The sequence below is a fragment of the Sminthopsis crassicaudata genome, chromosome 4, assembly GCF_048593235.1.
Source record: "Sminthopsis crassicaudata isolate SCR6 chromosome 4, ASM4859323v1, whole genome shotgun sequence".
Taxonomy (NCBI): Eukaryota; Metazoa; Chordata; class Mammalia; order Dasyuromorphia; family Dasyuridae; genus Sminthopsis; species Sminthopsis crassicaudata.
In genome coordinates this window covers 68,223,955-68,240,613 of record NC_133620.1, presented here as the reverse complement: position 1 = coordinate 68,240,613, position 16,659 = coordinate 68,223,955, and the positions used below count along the sequence as shown (strand labels likewise).

General features: G+C 39.3%; 1 protein-coding gene across 4 annotated transcripts in view; it reads right to left on the bottom strand.

Moving 5' to 3' along the window:
* The window catches only part of TDRD5 (tudor domain containing 5), a 57,493-nt gene extending 41,456 nt beyond the window's left edge, over positions 1 to 16,037 (bottom strand). For all 4 annotated transcript variants that reach the window (XM_074308491.1, XM_074308494.1, XM_074308492.1 and 1 more), the window contains exons 1-7: positions 15,216 to 16,037; positions 14,424 to 14,665; positions 10,851 to 11,258; positions 9,769 to 9,950; positions 8,891 to 8,974; positions 4,329 to 4,385; positions 748 to 901 (exon numbers count right to left, since the gene is read on the bottom strand). In XM_074308491.1, the coding sequence (XP_074164592.1) occupies positions 748 to 901; positions 4,329 to 4,385; positions 8,891 to 8,974; positions 9,769 to 9,950; positions 10,851 to 11,258; positions 14,424 to 14,665; positions 15,216 to 15,967 (1,879 nt within the window). In that variant the 5' untranslated portion in view covers positions 15,968 to 16,037. The remainder of the gene's footprint in view (positions 1 to 747; positions 902 to 4,328; positions 4,386 to 8,890; positions 8,975 to 9,768; positions 9,951 to 10,850; positions 11,259 to 14,423; positions 14,666 to 15,215) is intronic.
* Between the last annotated feature and the right edge of the window lie 622 nt (positions 16,038 to 16,659).

Genomic DNA, 16,659 nt, shown 5'->3' with positions numbered 1-16,659 from the left:
AAGCACTGAATTGTCATACATGTATATGAAGATTGTATTACAGAGATAATTTCACACAAAGTCGTAGACCCTATTTTCAACAAAGGTAATAAATATCTAAAAGTTCAAATGCTACAATTTATGTACAATTGAGACAATAAAAGAATAATTAATCTCACACAATACACCAATATAAAACTATTCTCTACTATCTAAGTCATATTTGCTTGGTCACATATCCTGATCATGAAAAAAATCATCATATATTTTTGTATTAAATCTAAGCTGAACTGGCAACTCTCTTATTTCATTCTTATTTTGTATTCCAATAAATAAACTTACCTATGTATATAATATTACTTATTAAACTGCATCTTTGCATTAATGCCAATTTACCCCATACTTGAAAAGAATGTAATAAAATTAATGTTTATAAGCTGAAAAAGTTCATTATTATTTTCCAGGTTATCCTTTAGTTCCTTTCCTTTGTTTAATATTAAAAAGCATCTATCAAGCCCAGATTGTGTCACTTTAACCTGAAAGAGCTGTCATGAAGAAAGGCTTAAACAATATAGTAGAACTTCAAAAGAAACCATCATGCAAAATCCTTTTAGGCCCCTCTCACCCACCCAAAAAGGAATTCAATTCAAGATTGAATTCAATTCAATTCAATTCAATACAAGACATTTCTGTATTTTATCCTATTTATGCTATTATAGGTCACTATGGATCACTTTGGCCAGCTTTATATAATTAATTTCAACTCACCTGTTGTCAAATGCTTCATCTCTGCATCAAACACCAACAAATCTTGTTCACCTTCCCTGAACTCAACATGGAGAATATCACTAAGAGATCCAACAAGCTCTGCCACATTTAAAAATCCCAATCTCTTTGGTGAAAGTGGCTCTTTAAAAACTGCCTATCACCAAAAAAAAAAAAAAAAAAAAATTAAAATGAAGGACAGAGGGAAATGGACATGACATAACTAATCAATAAGCACTAATTAAGCCAGGCATTATATTGTGCTGGTAAACAAATACAATGAATGAACCAATACTATATTTCTAAAAAGCTTATATTCTAGTGGAGGAGATTCCCCCTTCCAGATACAGCCACACATACAAGCATAAAATACAAAGAAATTAAATACAAGACAGTCCGAGGGAGAGAACCCTAGCTACTGAGATCAACAAAGTTCAAATTTTTGTTTGAATTGGGTCTTGAAAAAAGAGAGGGTTTCCATGAAACAGAAGTATGAGGAAGTACATTACAGGTATAGGAAACAGCCAGAAAAAAGGCAAGAAAGGCAGGAAAAGGAGAGTTATGTCTAAGGAAAGAAAGACTACCACTTTAGTTAGAACAGAGTGTGAGAAGGGAAAAGGTTCTATATGAATGAAAAGATATGTTGGACAAGGTTATGATGGTATTTACAAGTTAACCAGAGAAGTTTCTATGTGACTCTAGAAGCAAAGGGAAGCACCTAGAGTTAGTTGTGCGGTTAGTCACACAAGTGTGAAAGTCTGGAAGAACCTTGGGCCAAGGAGACCAATAGGACAATAAGCTATACCAAAAATGATAACTAAATTAAGGTAGTAGTGCTGTACAAGGAGAAACAACAAGAGCTGGCAATTGAATGGATGTGTAGTGTGACAGATGAGGAGTCAAGATCCTGAGTCTGGGAGATTGGAAGAAAGCAATTCCTTTCAGACAAACATGGGAGTAAGTTTGGAGGAAAAGATGAATTCAGTTTTTGACATGTGAAGTTTGAAATGTCTCCAGTAAGTCTGCTTTTAAGGAATAGTTAACACGTATGTAGCACTTTAAAGTTTACAAAGTACTTTACAAAGATTTCATTTCATCCTCACACCCATTCTGAGAGATGCTATTATCACTTCCATTTTACAGATGAAAAAACAGAGCAGAGAAAGAGTAAGAGATTTGCCCCAGATCATCCCATTTCTGAGGCTGGATCTGAACTCATGACTTCTGGATGCCAGGTCTCGATATCTAAGATTATGCTGGGAAGAGACTTGAAATCCCTAGATGAGACAACCAACATGGGAATTGGGCCCGCTTACTCTCTCCCTACTGGCTGCCCTCCCTTACCAGCCCACATCTTCCATCCTCTCGGTCCCTAACAATTTGCAGGCTGTGAACAACCAGCAGCCCTCCCAGCCTCAGCCTTGCCTCCTGCCCTGTCCCTTGCTGACTTCTCCCCAGGTTCTCTGATTCCTGGTTTTGGTCCAGGGCACAGTCACTAACACTGGGTGTCCCTGGGGCTCTGTCCCAGACACCTTTTCTCTTTCCCTTCTAAACTTTCTCACTTGACAAATCAATGAGCTCTCAAGAGATCTGATGATTGTCAAGTCTACAATCTAACTTCTTCCTGATCTCAACTTCCATCTCCAACTACCTTCAGGAAATCTCTAACTCAACAGACCCCCAAGTAACTCTATCTTTCCCCCAAATCCTTTCCTCTTCCCTACTCCTCTTTACCAATATGGTGCCTCATCCTTTCCCCTCACATTAAATCTGTTGCCAACTCTTACAAATTTTACCTTTGTAACACCTTTCATATATCTTCCCTCTGCTGATACTCTCCAATTTGATCTCCAGGAATCTTGTTTGTGCAGTGTCTGCAGTGACTGCCTTTAGCTTCTTTTTTGTATTCCTCGTGCTTACTCTGACATATAAGGTTAACTTACCGATAGAGGAGACCTGGTGTATTTGAACCCAGGAAGAAAGGAACTGGTAGATAGGAAAAGTTTAAGATCAGAACAAGTTTGAATCATAAAGACTGAAGTGGTAATCTATTGGGGACAATGAGAGGGGACAGGATCAAAACCATACATAGAAAAAGGTTGGCCTTGGGAAGGAAGGCAGCTACCCTATTGTCAGACAGTAAAAAGAACAGAGAAATTGAAGTCAAATAATATAAATTTGTTCTAGTGTCCTATCAAGAGGGCTGTTTGACTTCTTTATCCAGTAGAAAGATAATGGGAGTGATCCAAGGCTGAAGTCTGGCAAGGGATAAGTTGTGACAGAGAACAAAAGAATAGAGTAAAGGACTGGTGTAATGTTGAATTGGCTAATTACTTGGGGGGAAATTGTAGAGAGAAAAGTCAGGACAGAAGTAATGTCCTAAAATACTGAAGGGCAGAAAGTGTAGATTTCTAGAGAAAGGCAAAGAATGGGATTAGAAGAGATGAGGATTTGGGAGATATGGATTAGAAAGTTACAATCAAATAAAAGATGTCAGTTTTTTATCAAATAAGTTGAACATAAGAAATATGATTCTTGCACTTCTGGACAATCACCAGAGAATCACCAGACTAAACTAAAAAAATTCTAAGTTAATTAGTTAATGGCTTAAAATCCAATTAATGATCAAAATACCTATAGTGCCTCCATAACTGACACACTTACCCGAAAATCTTTTTTGCAGCCATGAGAACACAAAACACTGTAGTTTTATTAAGTCATATTATGTAAAAGAAATCTAAAACTTGAATAAAATATCCACAAAAAAGGGGAAAAAAAACAAAAAAAAGTTCAACAAGGTTATCATAAAACCTTATATATTGTATCTTTCATTGGACAGTGTTGGACAGCATTTTCCACCGTATCCAACATAAAGCCGATAACTAATATTTATTCTTTGTTACAAGACAGTCTGATGAGAGTAACCATGGCATATCTCAAGAGAATTTACATGTAAACCCAACTACCTCAATAATGATATTTAAACTGTTCAGGTTTAGTTTCTTTTTTACTCCACTTTGAAAACAAACACTTCTATGATAATATTGATAATAATTACTAATATTAAAAAATTTTCCCATTAATACATTTAAATATTAGCATTCTCAAATCTTTTTTTTTCTGTTAACAAAACATTATGAATGGAGAAAAAAATAAGAAGCTAGTAGTAGGAAATGAGTCACACTAAATGAATTATATACATGTAAATTATCACCAATTATTTTAAGTGAATTAACTTATTTAACCTTCTCAACAATAGATAATGCAGATATTTCAAATATGATCTCATTTTATGGGATTTCCTCCCCTATTTTATTAATAGAGAAACTGAGTTTTGGGGACATTAAATGACTTGTCTAAAATCATATATAGTAAGGCATATAGATGAAACCTGAACTTAAGTTTTCTGAGTCAAGGTTCATAACTCTTTCCACTATACTGCATTGCCTTAATGGTATAATTAAGCTACTAAAAAATTTAAGGCAACTGGAGCACCAATGGAGAAGCAGAACAATTTCTATATCTCCCTAGGAAAAGAAAGTTTACAAGACCCTAACTGGTAAAAGAGAAAACAAAAATCTTACCTCAAATTCTCCAAGCAATTTAGAAATAAGCAATCCCTGTGGAAATTTCGATGCAACCTACAGAAAAGATATCAGATTGATTAGCTAGACAAATAACTTTGGCTAGCAAGAATTAAAAATAGCCTAACCATTCCTAAACAGGATTAAAACCCCCAGATGATGGAGGCTTCAGAAACTATTTTCAGATTTTCTTAAACTTTGCTTACCTTTTGGGAGATATGTACAGAATATTTTAAGGAAAAAAGACAGATAGTATAAGTACACTGAAAATTTCTATAAAATTATCTAGAACTAGTTCAGTAAAATGCTGCACATGGACATGATGGATATCTTGGACCTAAAAGTAAAGCAATTTTGTGAAAGAAACTATTATCGAGGAAGCAAAAGAAAAGCAAAAATGGAAAATAAATGGATTTCATCCTATATCTGACAGAACTTCTCTGCCTCCAAAGCAATTTGTTTGCTGCCCATCAGAAAATGTGTGTATTTCTCCAAGTTGAATAACATTTTTTCAATAATATGTTAAAATATTGAACATTCCTCAACAATAATCACTCAACAAATATCTCATATGTACCAGGCACTATTAGTCTAGTTATCTAGTACCAGAGTTACATACATAAAGAACATCTACAGATTCAAAGAAAATAGACACAAGATGTTATTAGCAGAGGAGGTAACTGGCAGCTAAAAGTTATCAGGAAAAACTTCATGTAAAAGGTGATACTGCATCTTGAAGGTAAGCAGGGATTCTAAAAGGTAAAAGCAAAGCCTAGGGTGCAGCCAGTACAAAGACCAAGAAACAGGAAATGGAAAGGTGTATATAAATCAAGCAAGCCAATGCTTTCACCAAGTGAGAAAGGCTACCGAGAAAAGAAAAGGGGAAGCAGTACACAGTTTGGAGTGCCCCCAAAAGGATGATCCAACACAGGAAAAGGATAGTGGATAGGGCAGGTAGGAGAGTCAAGAAAAGAATGTCACAAAAATCCACAGGAAGAAGAGGATCCTGGAGCAGGTGATCAGACCAACTGATGGAGAGGGGCTGGAGAAAAGTCCACAAAGATCTAGTAATCTTCACTGGTAACTCTGGAGAGAGCAGTTTCAATTCAGCAGTAAGGTCAGAAGTCAGACCACAGGGGGCTCCAGAAGATATTGAGAAAATAATGAACATAAAGAGCCTTTTCCTAAAGTTTAGCTGAGGAGAGAAAAATGCAAGATGATAACTTGAGGGGATGGCTGCATCTAGTGAAGATTTGGGGTTTGCTTTTTAAGAATGAAGTCGGCCTAAGTTTTTTGTTTTTGTTTTTTTCAGACAGTTATTCAGTCTTTTCAATGATGTCCAACTCTTCATGACCACATCTGGGAATTTCTTGGCAGAGATCATAGAGCAGTTTGCCATTTCCTTCTCCTGCTCATGTACAGATGAGCAGAGTTAAGTAGCTTGCCCAGGGTCACATAACTAGTTAGTGTCTGACTTCAGGCCCCATGCTCTATCCAGTGTGCTACCTAGATGCTCCCTTTGTAGGCAGAAGTCATTAAATTCAGTGGGAGGATTCCTTCCCTTCTAAAAAGAATGACTATATAGGATCCTTATTCTCCTAAAAATGAGAACAGAAATAACCAAGAAATAAACAAAATTACTATCTCATATAAACTCATTAAAAATGAGCAAGCTAAAAATAATACTCCCAAGTAAAACAAATATAAGGTACATGCATACATTCACACATATATAGAAATGTAATGGAATAAACAGAAAAAAGGACTAGAAGTGAAAACATATACTAAAAAAATTCTTAATATAAACAAAGCAAGAAATGTGAATAGGTTCAATAGTTAATTAGAGCTCACATTTCTATAGAACTTTTAAGCTTTGCATGTTGATTCTTACAATGACCCTCTGTGAGGTAGGTAACTAGTAGTTTCCTCATTGCAAAGCATTTGCCATTATTTATATTACGTTTATTATACTGTTAGTTTTGTTCATATAACAAAGTATAAATAAAGGCAAATGCTTTGGGAACAATAGTTCTAGAAAATCGACTTGTCTCTACCCTCAATTTACATGTATTTCAGAAAATCATTCAAGAAAATTTATAATTAAAAAATGGGTGACATTGCAAATTGAAAGAACCCCTTTACAAAGGGAAAAAAAATTAAAACACAACTCATCCAGAAGAGATTATTGGTAAACTTCAGGGAAAAGATTACATATCAAAAAAATTAGTCAAAAACACACTAAATTTTCCTATAAAAATTATAGTTGAATAAAAGTTGAACCTCAATACATGTAAAATTTAAAAACTCAAACTTAGATCCTAGGACACTTCCTAGCAAATCTGAGCATTCAGTTGGAAAACAAAGAATGACACTAAAAAATTCAAAGGACCTCAACTGATAAAGCAAAATAATTTTTGAAACAAAGCAGGAGAGATAGCCAGGACAGTAACTGCTTTGAAAAAGAAGAGTATAACTGCAGTGGAGATTTCTGAAGTTGGAATCAGAGATGGGCTTGAATGATAGCTCTATAACTTGTGACTTTATAACTAAGCAAATCACTCCAGGGTTTCAGGAAAATGAAGAGGCTGAATATTATTGTGCAATTTGAAATTACAAATGTAAGAAATTCAGAAAAGCATGAAAAGACAAATTTTGTAAACTGATGCAGAAGAAAGCAGAACCCGAACGTTATACATAATAAAAAAGAAAACAAAGCCTCTATTGTGTTTTTTACCTATTGTTAAAAAAAAAACATTTTTAAAAGAAAAAAACACTAACAAAATATTGCAAATAATAAGAGTGGTAAGCTACAGCTATCATCTTCTCTGGCAATGCTGAGGATAATTAAGGTGTACAATGAAATGTTTTGTATTGCCTTTGGATGTACAATATAATTAACTCCTACATTTTGCCTTTTCAAGAAAACTCTAAGACTTATTTATTGAGCTTCTTAGAAATTCATTTGTTTCATTTGTAGTGAAATTCTCAAGACTTTTGGTTTGGTTCTTTCAGTAGTACACAACATTCTTTTTAGTACAGTAACTTGAATCAAATATCTAATATTTAAGAGTACCAATAGATAAATTACTGTCCCCCTTCTGCCACTCTACCATAATCACTACAGAAGCACAAGGCCACAAAGGACTAGTAGGCGCCATTTTGTGTTGTTTCATAGTTGCGATGACCAAACAACAAATCACCATAAAGCCAGTCCACTCTCCCAGGGGCTTTTAAAATCCAAAGGAGGAGATGTTTATTTATTATGTAAAACAAAGCAGAGCACAAGCACTAATAACTCAGGTGGGGAACAAAAATCAGACAACATAGAAGGCAGTATGTTTACACAACTTTAAGAAGCCCAAAGGAAGCCAAGGATTCTGAGATGCAAAAATTTGAAACTGGTAGTTATGTTTTAATTATCTGGAACTGCTAGTCCAGATGATGGAAATGAAATGCTAAGTTCAGTGAATGGCAAAAACACAAGAGTTTTTCAAGTAAAGCAGTTATCAGTGTAAGAAAGTGAAGTTAAGAATAAACTGAAGAAGTCTATGTGTCAGGCTGAGCAGTTTTACCTTTGACTCTAGAAGCATGTAAGACATCCTTAAGGGTTTTGAGCAGGAGACTGACACCATCAGATCTTATAAAGATTTTATTTTAGCAGCTCTGAAGAGCACAATTTAGAGAGCGAAGACTATAAAAGGCAGGGAGAGCTATTATAAGGTTATTGCTGTAGTATAAGAGAGAAAAGGATTAGCTGAGAAAGGGATATTACCAGATTTTTGCTAGGTTGATACAAACAAAATTACAAAAAATATAAAAGGGTCTGTTCCATAACCTTGAGAACCCAGTAGAGGCTAAGTATTCTGGGGTGAAGTCAATTTGCTTGGTTGTGTCAAGATCAGTCACATTCCCTACCATGTGCAGATAGGCAGAGAAGGTAGATAGGAGGGGTAATCCAAGGCTAAGAATGAGCAGGGTGAGGGGAAAGGGAACTTGAAAGCAGAAGTAAAGTTAATTGGTTAACGATAGGATCCACATTTTCAAGACAAACCTGAGTTGAGGTGATAGATAGGAGGACACTGAATACCTGGAAATCTTGGAGAGGTCAAAAAATAGATTCAGGAAAAGTGAGGTATGGGGAGATATGTGGACAGGGAGAAATAAATTCAGAGTTCCAGATCAAACAGAACAGTTATATAAGATGAAATCAGGGATGTGATCATGTCTATCTATATAGGGCTGAGATAGTGAGGTAGTCACAGAAGTTGGAACAAATTGATGAATTAGAAAGCTAGGGTTTTTTAACAAATCATCAACTTGTCAGCTGAAGTTCTTGATTATAAAGGTAAAGACTGGGACAAAAAGAAAGATTAAATGACATTCTAAATTTTTGAGATAAGAATTACTTGTCCAATGTCACAAAGAAAATCATTAATAGTACTCTTTATTAATCCCAAGTCCCCATATTATAACTGCAGGACTCTTCTACTACAGCATTAGTGTTCCCCCCATGCCCAAATCCTTTCATTTTTGTATATTTCCCAGAAGTATATTATACTTACAAATTTTATTTTCTTCTTTAGCTCTGAATTGATTGTCCCTCCTGGTCCAATTTGTGCAATCACCGATTTGAATGTATTTTCGAGCTTCAAAAAATAAAAAATAAAACCATGGTGCCAAGAAGATGGTAAAAGGCAAAATATCAAGGGAATATAATATGACATTTCTTTTACTTAAGCAAACATATTTTTCAACAGAAGTCAACAAGCAAGTTGGACATATTCAAGTATTATTCATTCAGCTAAGGTTTATGATAAAAAATATGGTTTTCCCTTGAAATTTCCCATCAACATTATCTTCTACAATGATATTAATGTTATTCAAGTGGAAGAGTCTTCACCTACCCGCTATTTTTATCTAGAACTTTTCCTTCTTATTATAATTTTTAGTTAACACTGTTAGCTTACCAATACTTTTTCTTTTTCTTTTCTTTTTTTTTTTTTTAAAAGCTAAGAGGAACTCTCCTAACCACAGTCTCTCTATGACCCTCTAATGAATACATTAGCTGACTGGAGAATCGGTTTTCATTTGTTTACATTTTTCAACTTCATTTTTGGCATTAATTAAAATTCTTCAAAAACCTAACACTGTCCATTATTACACTTAGATTGAAATCCTGAAAGAATCTGTTTCTTTGAGTTTGATATCAGGCACTGTAAGGGCACTTATTTTCAAATATGTATTCATTGCTTTATCAGATTTAGTAAAGATTTAGGGATTCCTAGGGACTTCCATGTGAAAAATTAAGTGTACTTATTCGTAAAATAACTAAATAATTTCAGTTTTAAAAAATATAAAGTTTTTTTAAGTATCTGGTTGGCATATTTAAGAGGGAAGCAATGATTTTTTCTAAATCATTACCACTTCCAAAGTTTCTCACCTGGTTTAATTTTTCAGACTGATCCAAAGAAGATGTCTCCATGCCGTTCAATTCTGTGGTTTTTACTGGATGTGGCTGTTTCAGTGGTTCAGTAGTTGAGGCAGGTTCTGGTAAATATGTCCTTACTATAGGTGCTGACATGGAGGATTTGGGTTGTTTTGTTCCAACTTGTGATGTTTTACCTTACATGTATAAAAGAAAAGTGAAAAAAATCTTATCAAAAGCCAAGCTTATTGACTTAACATACTTTCAAGAAACTGACTAATAATTTAACACCACAATTTTATCATTTTATTAATAAGATTGAGAAAGGCCATCAACTACTCACAATAGGGAAAGCAATTATTCAACCAAGTTCCCACTTGTTAAGTGGTATTTACTTCATCTATAATAGTAATCAGTAACTTTCATCTTAACAAGATTGCACTGTAAAGTGGAAAAAAAAAACTGTACTGAACAATGGATTCAGCAGTCCAAAATGAAAAACACATGAAATCCAATTGTGTTAGCTAAGTGATTTTTGGCAAATAACTTACTTTTTTTGAACTTCAGTTTCCTCATTTGTTAAAATTTTTTTAAAGAATACCTAGGCTGTACATATTGACGAAAAACTGGCATAGATCTCTCTCACCTGACAACCCAAGATTAATTTGGTTATTTAATTGGGCATTTCTCCTCATAGCTCCATTCATACCCTAAAGCTGGGCCCCTGTAAAAGGGGAAATGATTACACTTTCAAATGTGTTCTCCTGCTAGATCTTACAGGTCTACACTGTCTACCTTCCAAGAATCTTGTAAGGATCAAATAAAAATCCATATAAAATTTACTTGTAAACCATTAAGAATCATTAACTGTAAGAAAAAATGAAGTATTATTATACTACAAACAATATCAAAATTCTTCAGGTACTATTTAAGCACTGACAGTATGAAATCTAGATAGGCTAGAAAACTGGTGCCACTAGATAAAAGTGTTTTAGATGATAAAAAATTAATCAGTAAATGTATGTTATGTCTACTAAGTTGTAAAAGTCAGTGTAGGAAAAAAATCTAAATTTGTTAAGTGATGCTGAGGCTCTTACCTGCTGGTAACCCCCTCTTCTGTTCACTTGGTAGATTTCGTTTTAAGGTCAACAAAGAACCTGCCCTGGTCTGCTCAACAGCAATGATATCTGAAGCTGCACTCAGGACTTCAAACATAGAAAGAAATCCATATTGCATATATTGGAATGACCGTCCAAATCGCTTTGCAAAAGCCTTTTCAAAATCAGAAAGGAGTATTGGAGAAAAAGCCAGGAGGTCCCTTAGCTCACTCTTTACCACAGCTGGAAGAATGGGGGGTATCCTTCCCCGGTAAGGTAGTCTCCGACGAGAACCAGAACTAGAACCAACATTTGCCCTTCCCTTCTGGGTGGAATTTCGAAGCTTGTTACTACTTCTTTGTTTTGCCACCAAACTTGCTATTCCTTTGGTTGTTTCATCTGGAATGGCTGAAAATGGAAGAAAGGGGTATATTTAGACTCTACAGTTCCTCCTTCAGCTTCCTATAGACAATCTTTCATTTATTTGGTAGTAGTTAATAAACCCTGTGTGTGTGTGTGTGTGTATGTATATATGTAATATATCTGTATAATGTATTACACACACGTATACATAATATACATATATATATGTGTGTGTATATATATATATATATATATATATATATATGTATATATATACATATATATACCTGTCATATAGACACAAAAACATATACATACATGCAGTTTTCACATTGCCTGGTCTTTTAATTTGCATTTGGGAAGGGATGCACTTAGGATTAAAAAAAAAAATGAGACACAAGAATGGATATTACTTCTAGTGTTTTCCCTTCTTCCTATACTTCCTGTTTTTGTATATTTCAAGGTTAGCCTTTCCAGAGGATAGAAAGAAGCAGAAATATAAACTCCAAGAAGAATTGAAACTCATGTAAAATGATTTTGTTCATCAACATTATTTTTCCAAGGATCTAAATATTAGAAACATTACAGTATGAGTGAGAGAATGGTGGACTTGGTAGTCAGCAAGACCTAAGTTCAAATCCTGCTTCAGAATTTAGTAGCTCTAAGCTGCTGGCCAAGTCATTTACTTAAGTTCTCTGGGCTCCAGTTTCCTCATCTGTAAAATCAGAGGGTTGGACTTGATAACCTCAAAGGGATCTTCCAACTAATTTACTAATTTTGTACATCTTAATCCTATACATCAGAACAAAACTGAATTTGAACTCTAGTGGTAAACATTTACTACATGTGTGATCCTTGCCAAGCCCTCATTCATTGGAGCATGAAGTGACCCAGGTTGGTATAAAGTCCATCTCATTAAGGGGCAAATTCTGTCTGGCTTCTAATAAGAGTCTTAGTAATAGATAGCATCTGCTTTTTGAGGATCAGATTAACTAAGTAAAGAAATGCTTATCTTTAGTAAGTTAAATATTTGATAGTTTTTTTTGTCCATGACAACCAAATGAAAAAAAAAAAAAAAAAAGCAAAATAAAAAGTCATGTACCCTTTCCCAACTGCAGTGATAAGAGTGAAGGAAAAGAGGGAAGAGGATGTTAAGAATTAACTGAAAGAATTAACTTAAGTTGAGAACCTTGTATAATGACATATTAGAAGAACTGAATTTCACTGATTTTGGCTTTCTTGCTATAAATGAAAACAAAAGAGATGCAAAATAAGTTGTTAGAGGTGGTTTTTATCATCCTTCCAAAGGCATCTGAGACAGTTCATGGACATCTAATCATCTCCAATCAGAGTGTTCATATTAACTATTTTTCTGAAAGATTATGTTAGGATTACTAGGTGAGAACTCAGGTTGTCTGGACAGTGACAAGGTGAGAATTCAGGTTGGACAATTACAAGGTGAGAACTCAGGTTTACTTGATGGAAGAACCACCTCAGCCAATGAGCCTGCTCCTTCCATCAAGTAAACCTGAGTTCTCACCTTGTAATTGTCCAACCTGAATTCTCACCTCGTCACTATCCAGACAACCCAAGTTCTCACTTAGTAATCCTAACAAGATTATATCCAAAAAGATCCATATTCTTCAATATCCTTTGAAGGCAAGGGGATAGAGAACCTTTACAAAGAACTTAAAAACTTCAAAATCTAAGATGTAATTTGATATACAGAGACCACCACACTGGAATATATTGCTCAAGAGTAAAGAGAGAAGCCAACGACTGTAGGTAACACAGCTCTATATACATTATGAATACTCTCTTCGAGAAAAGAATCATAAGGTGTTGGTCAAGGTAAACACTATATAACATAACGAAAATGACCTAGATTATTGATAGAAAAAACTTGTTACAGATGAGTTATTTTTTAATCAAGTATCTGTGTAGTCAGACTATGAGCTTGTTAAAGCAACAATTAAAATACAAAGGTAGAAAGAATAAAGATGAGAAAAAGGTAGCAAGCGCAATTATAATAATTTCAGCCTGATATTTACACAAGTTCTTGATGTAGTTACCCAGGGAATTCATGGAAAAAAAGGACATCAATTTTTTAAAAATTACATTAATTTCATATAGATGTTCAAGATGTAAATAAATTGTCATAAGGACCAAGAGTCTCAAAAATCTTAATGAGAAAATACTTGACAATGTGTCAAGCAGAAAAGAAATGATAATCCAGGGCTTGTACCAATGGAGAATATAAATTAACTTCTAAAGTCACATGGAAAGAGGTGGTAATAAAGGCATGGAAAAATATCTTTGAACTAATAAAAAAATAAGAGAAAGAACATCAATAATCACTAAATCATATGTCTACTTCAATTACAAAATTATAATAATAATCTACATGTTCATCTAGGTCAACCTTAGCAGAGAATATAAAAAAAAAAGAGGCCAGTTTTCAAAAGCAACAATGACTAGATGACCACATCATTACTATCACATAAGTGACTAATACATAGATGGCAGCGGATAAGAAAGTCAGGCTTTGAGTCAGGAAGCCCCGAGTTCCAATCTGACCTCATATCCTCACCAGCTATGTGATCTGAGCAAGTCCCTTCACCCTAACTGCCTCAGTTTCTTCATCTGTAAAATGAGCTGAGAAGAAAACGACAAAGCACTATCTCTGTTAAGGAAATCCTACCACGGAGAGTTAAACAGGACTGAAAAACAACAGAAAAGCTAAGAGTCCCTCTATCTTAAAAGCTCGTTGACTCTAAGAACAAGAGATTTTTGGTAAAACAAAAGACTGCCTTAAATGCTTTTCTCCAACAAGATACCTGCCATCTACATTAAATTATTAACAATTTATGAACAAGACTATTTTTGTTCAGTGGCTCTGAGCATTCCTATCAGGAAAAGGTTTTTAGCAGGTTGAGAGGGCTAAAGTGCAAAATATAAGGGAAGTAACTTTTTCAATGGTCATTCGGGAGAAGAGATGCAATGCGTAGGACGACACTGACAAGTCATGCTCGCTGTAAGTTAACAGTCGGTCCCTCTGAGGTCACAGATGCACCTGATGGACGCCACATGGGCCTTGTGTATTCCCGCCCTCACAGGACCGCTCTGAATACTTGGCGCCCCTGAAAGTTACCCGAGTGAACACTACCCAAACGGTCCTTAAAGCCCAGAGTGCCTGGGGGGCTCAGCTACCTTTGAGGATCACGGTGCCATCGCCGCAGGGGCAGACGCTGACCACGTCTGGCATGTCCAGGACCAGCTCCATGGTGGAGCGGTACCCCAGGATTCGGAGGGGCAGGTGGTTGCCCACCATCGAGAGGTATTCCCTCTCCAGCTGCTGCGGGGTCAGCCCGTCCTTGGTGGAGATGAGCAGTGAGCGAATCTCCTTGCGCAGGCATTCCTGGATCCTCTCTTGGTCCGACATGCTTCCTACACTAGAGGAGGATCCAGAAGTCACACATGTGCATGAGAAAAGGAGCTATTTCAAAATTTTAACACCAGCTGTGCTAACTATTAAAATTAGGGGGGGGGAGGCAGGTTGGGCAAGCTTAGGGGTTAGCCTCGCAGCGAGCCCAGGTGGCCGGCCCCGGCCCCGCCCCCTCCCCGGAGCTGTCAAGACTTCTCCGGGAGTTGGGGCTCGAAAGTCCACCCGGCGCCGAGTCCGCTCTTGGGGGTGCACCAAAAAGTGGATGCAAAGCTCCGGCTTCCAGTCCCGCCTCGAGGTTCGCTTCCCCTCCCTTTTCCTCGGTCAGTCCCGCCCGCGGCTCTCCCCCGCCACGCAGTCCCCCGCTCTGGGCCGGCACTTCCCCCCTCTCGCGGGCCGGACCCCAGCTCCGCAACGTTCGCCCCCAGCCCACCGCCCCCCAACGTCCGCGCACGGGCCCAACGTCTCTCTCAGGCCGAGGCCGCAGGGCCAGTCCGGGCCGCGGCTGAGCGAGGCGAGGATCCTGGCGCGGCCGGGGGCGGCCTTTCCCCGCCGCTCACCCGCTGAGCTGGGCCACGGGGCCCCCGCTAGAGCTCAGCTCCCCTCTCTCTCCGGCCACTGCGGCCGCCGCCACTGGCTTCTCCCGCTGCCCGCTGTCCTGTGCGCGCGGCGTGGCGGGCAGAAGAGCGAGCTGTGAAGGAGGGGCCTTGCGCCTGCGCAGCGGCGCCTGTCCGTCCTGACGCCCGGGACGCGGGACGCCGGGTCCCTGGCGGGAGGCTGCGCGAGGCCGCCGGGGCCCTCGGGACAGTTGGGGCGCCGCGAGGCCGACGGAAAGGGCCGGGAGCGGGGGCGTCGCCGTCCTCCCCCGCCCTCTGCGACCCGGCCCACGCGCGTTCGCGCCGGCCACGGCTCGGGCCGCTGCCTTGGGGGCGGCGGGCCGGGAGCTGGGCGCGGGGCGGGCGACCGCAGCGGCAGTGCTGGGGATAGGGGACCAGCAGCTCGCCTTCGGGACCCCGGGGCCCCGGCCCGGCCCGGCGACCGTTGGCTCCTGTGGCCGCGGCCAAAGGGCCGTGCGGAGCGGTAGCGGCGGGGGAGGCGGCGGCGGCGGGGGCAGCGGCAGGCGCGGGCAGGGGCATCTCAAGGCCTCCGGGAGCAGAGTGAGGTCGGAGCCCGAACACCTGTGGCACATCCCCGGGGGGAGCAGGAGCGGAGCTGCCCTGACCACGGGGGTGGCGACCCGGAGGAGGAAGCGCGGGGGTGGCGTCGGCGGGCGCCACACGGGGCCTCGTGCCCGGCCAGCCCCCAGCGCCATCCTTGCTCTAGTTTGGCCCCGGACGCGAGTGCCCGGAGTGCGCTGCTCGTGCAAAGTCAGAACCCACTCTCCGAGCGTCAAGCCTGCGATGGGGCTGGGGCTCCGGAGAGCCCAGTGGGCGTACCGAGCTCCTGCTCCTCCCCTAGCCTGGCGGCAAAACTGTTAGCGAGCCTGCTCCGGTTAGGAGCCCTCAGTGTTGGCGGCCCCCTCGATCCTCGTCCCGCCCTCCGGGCCTGGGCTGAGCAGTATCGGACCAGAATCTCTGACCACAGATGGCCCTCCAGACTGGGCATGAAGCCTTTCCCAGATAGACCGTCCATTTTATTTCTTAACCTAGAATAAATATACAGCTTCAGCTTGTGGTACCTCTTTGTGCTTTGTTCTTTCCGGGAAGAAGCTGAGCCTGCCCAGTCCCCTTTGCAGGTGAAAACCCTCGGGCGCTTGGAGGACTGGCCCCAGGGCAGCGCTGGCACACCCTCCGCCTCGTGGCCCGGCAAAATAAACGTAGCTTTCGTTTGGTGGCGGTCCTACCGCTCTGGAGTTGTACGAGTATCCTCGGCGCCCAACATTAATGCCCCTCGTCCTGGGATTGCAGACCCGCTCCCAGCCCCTGCTGTAACCTTTGCATTAACATTCTTCTGATTTTAAGTGTGGTGTTCTCCCCTCCCTCCCTCCCCACCCAGTGAGGTGGT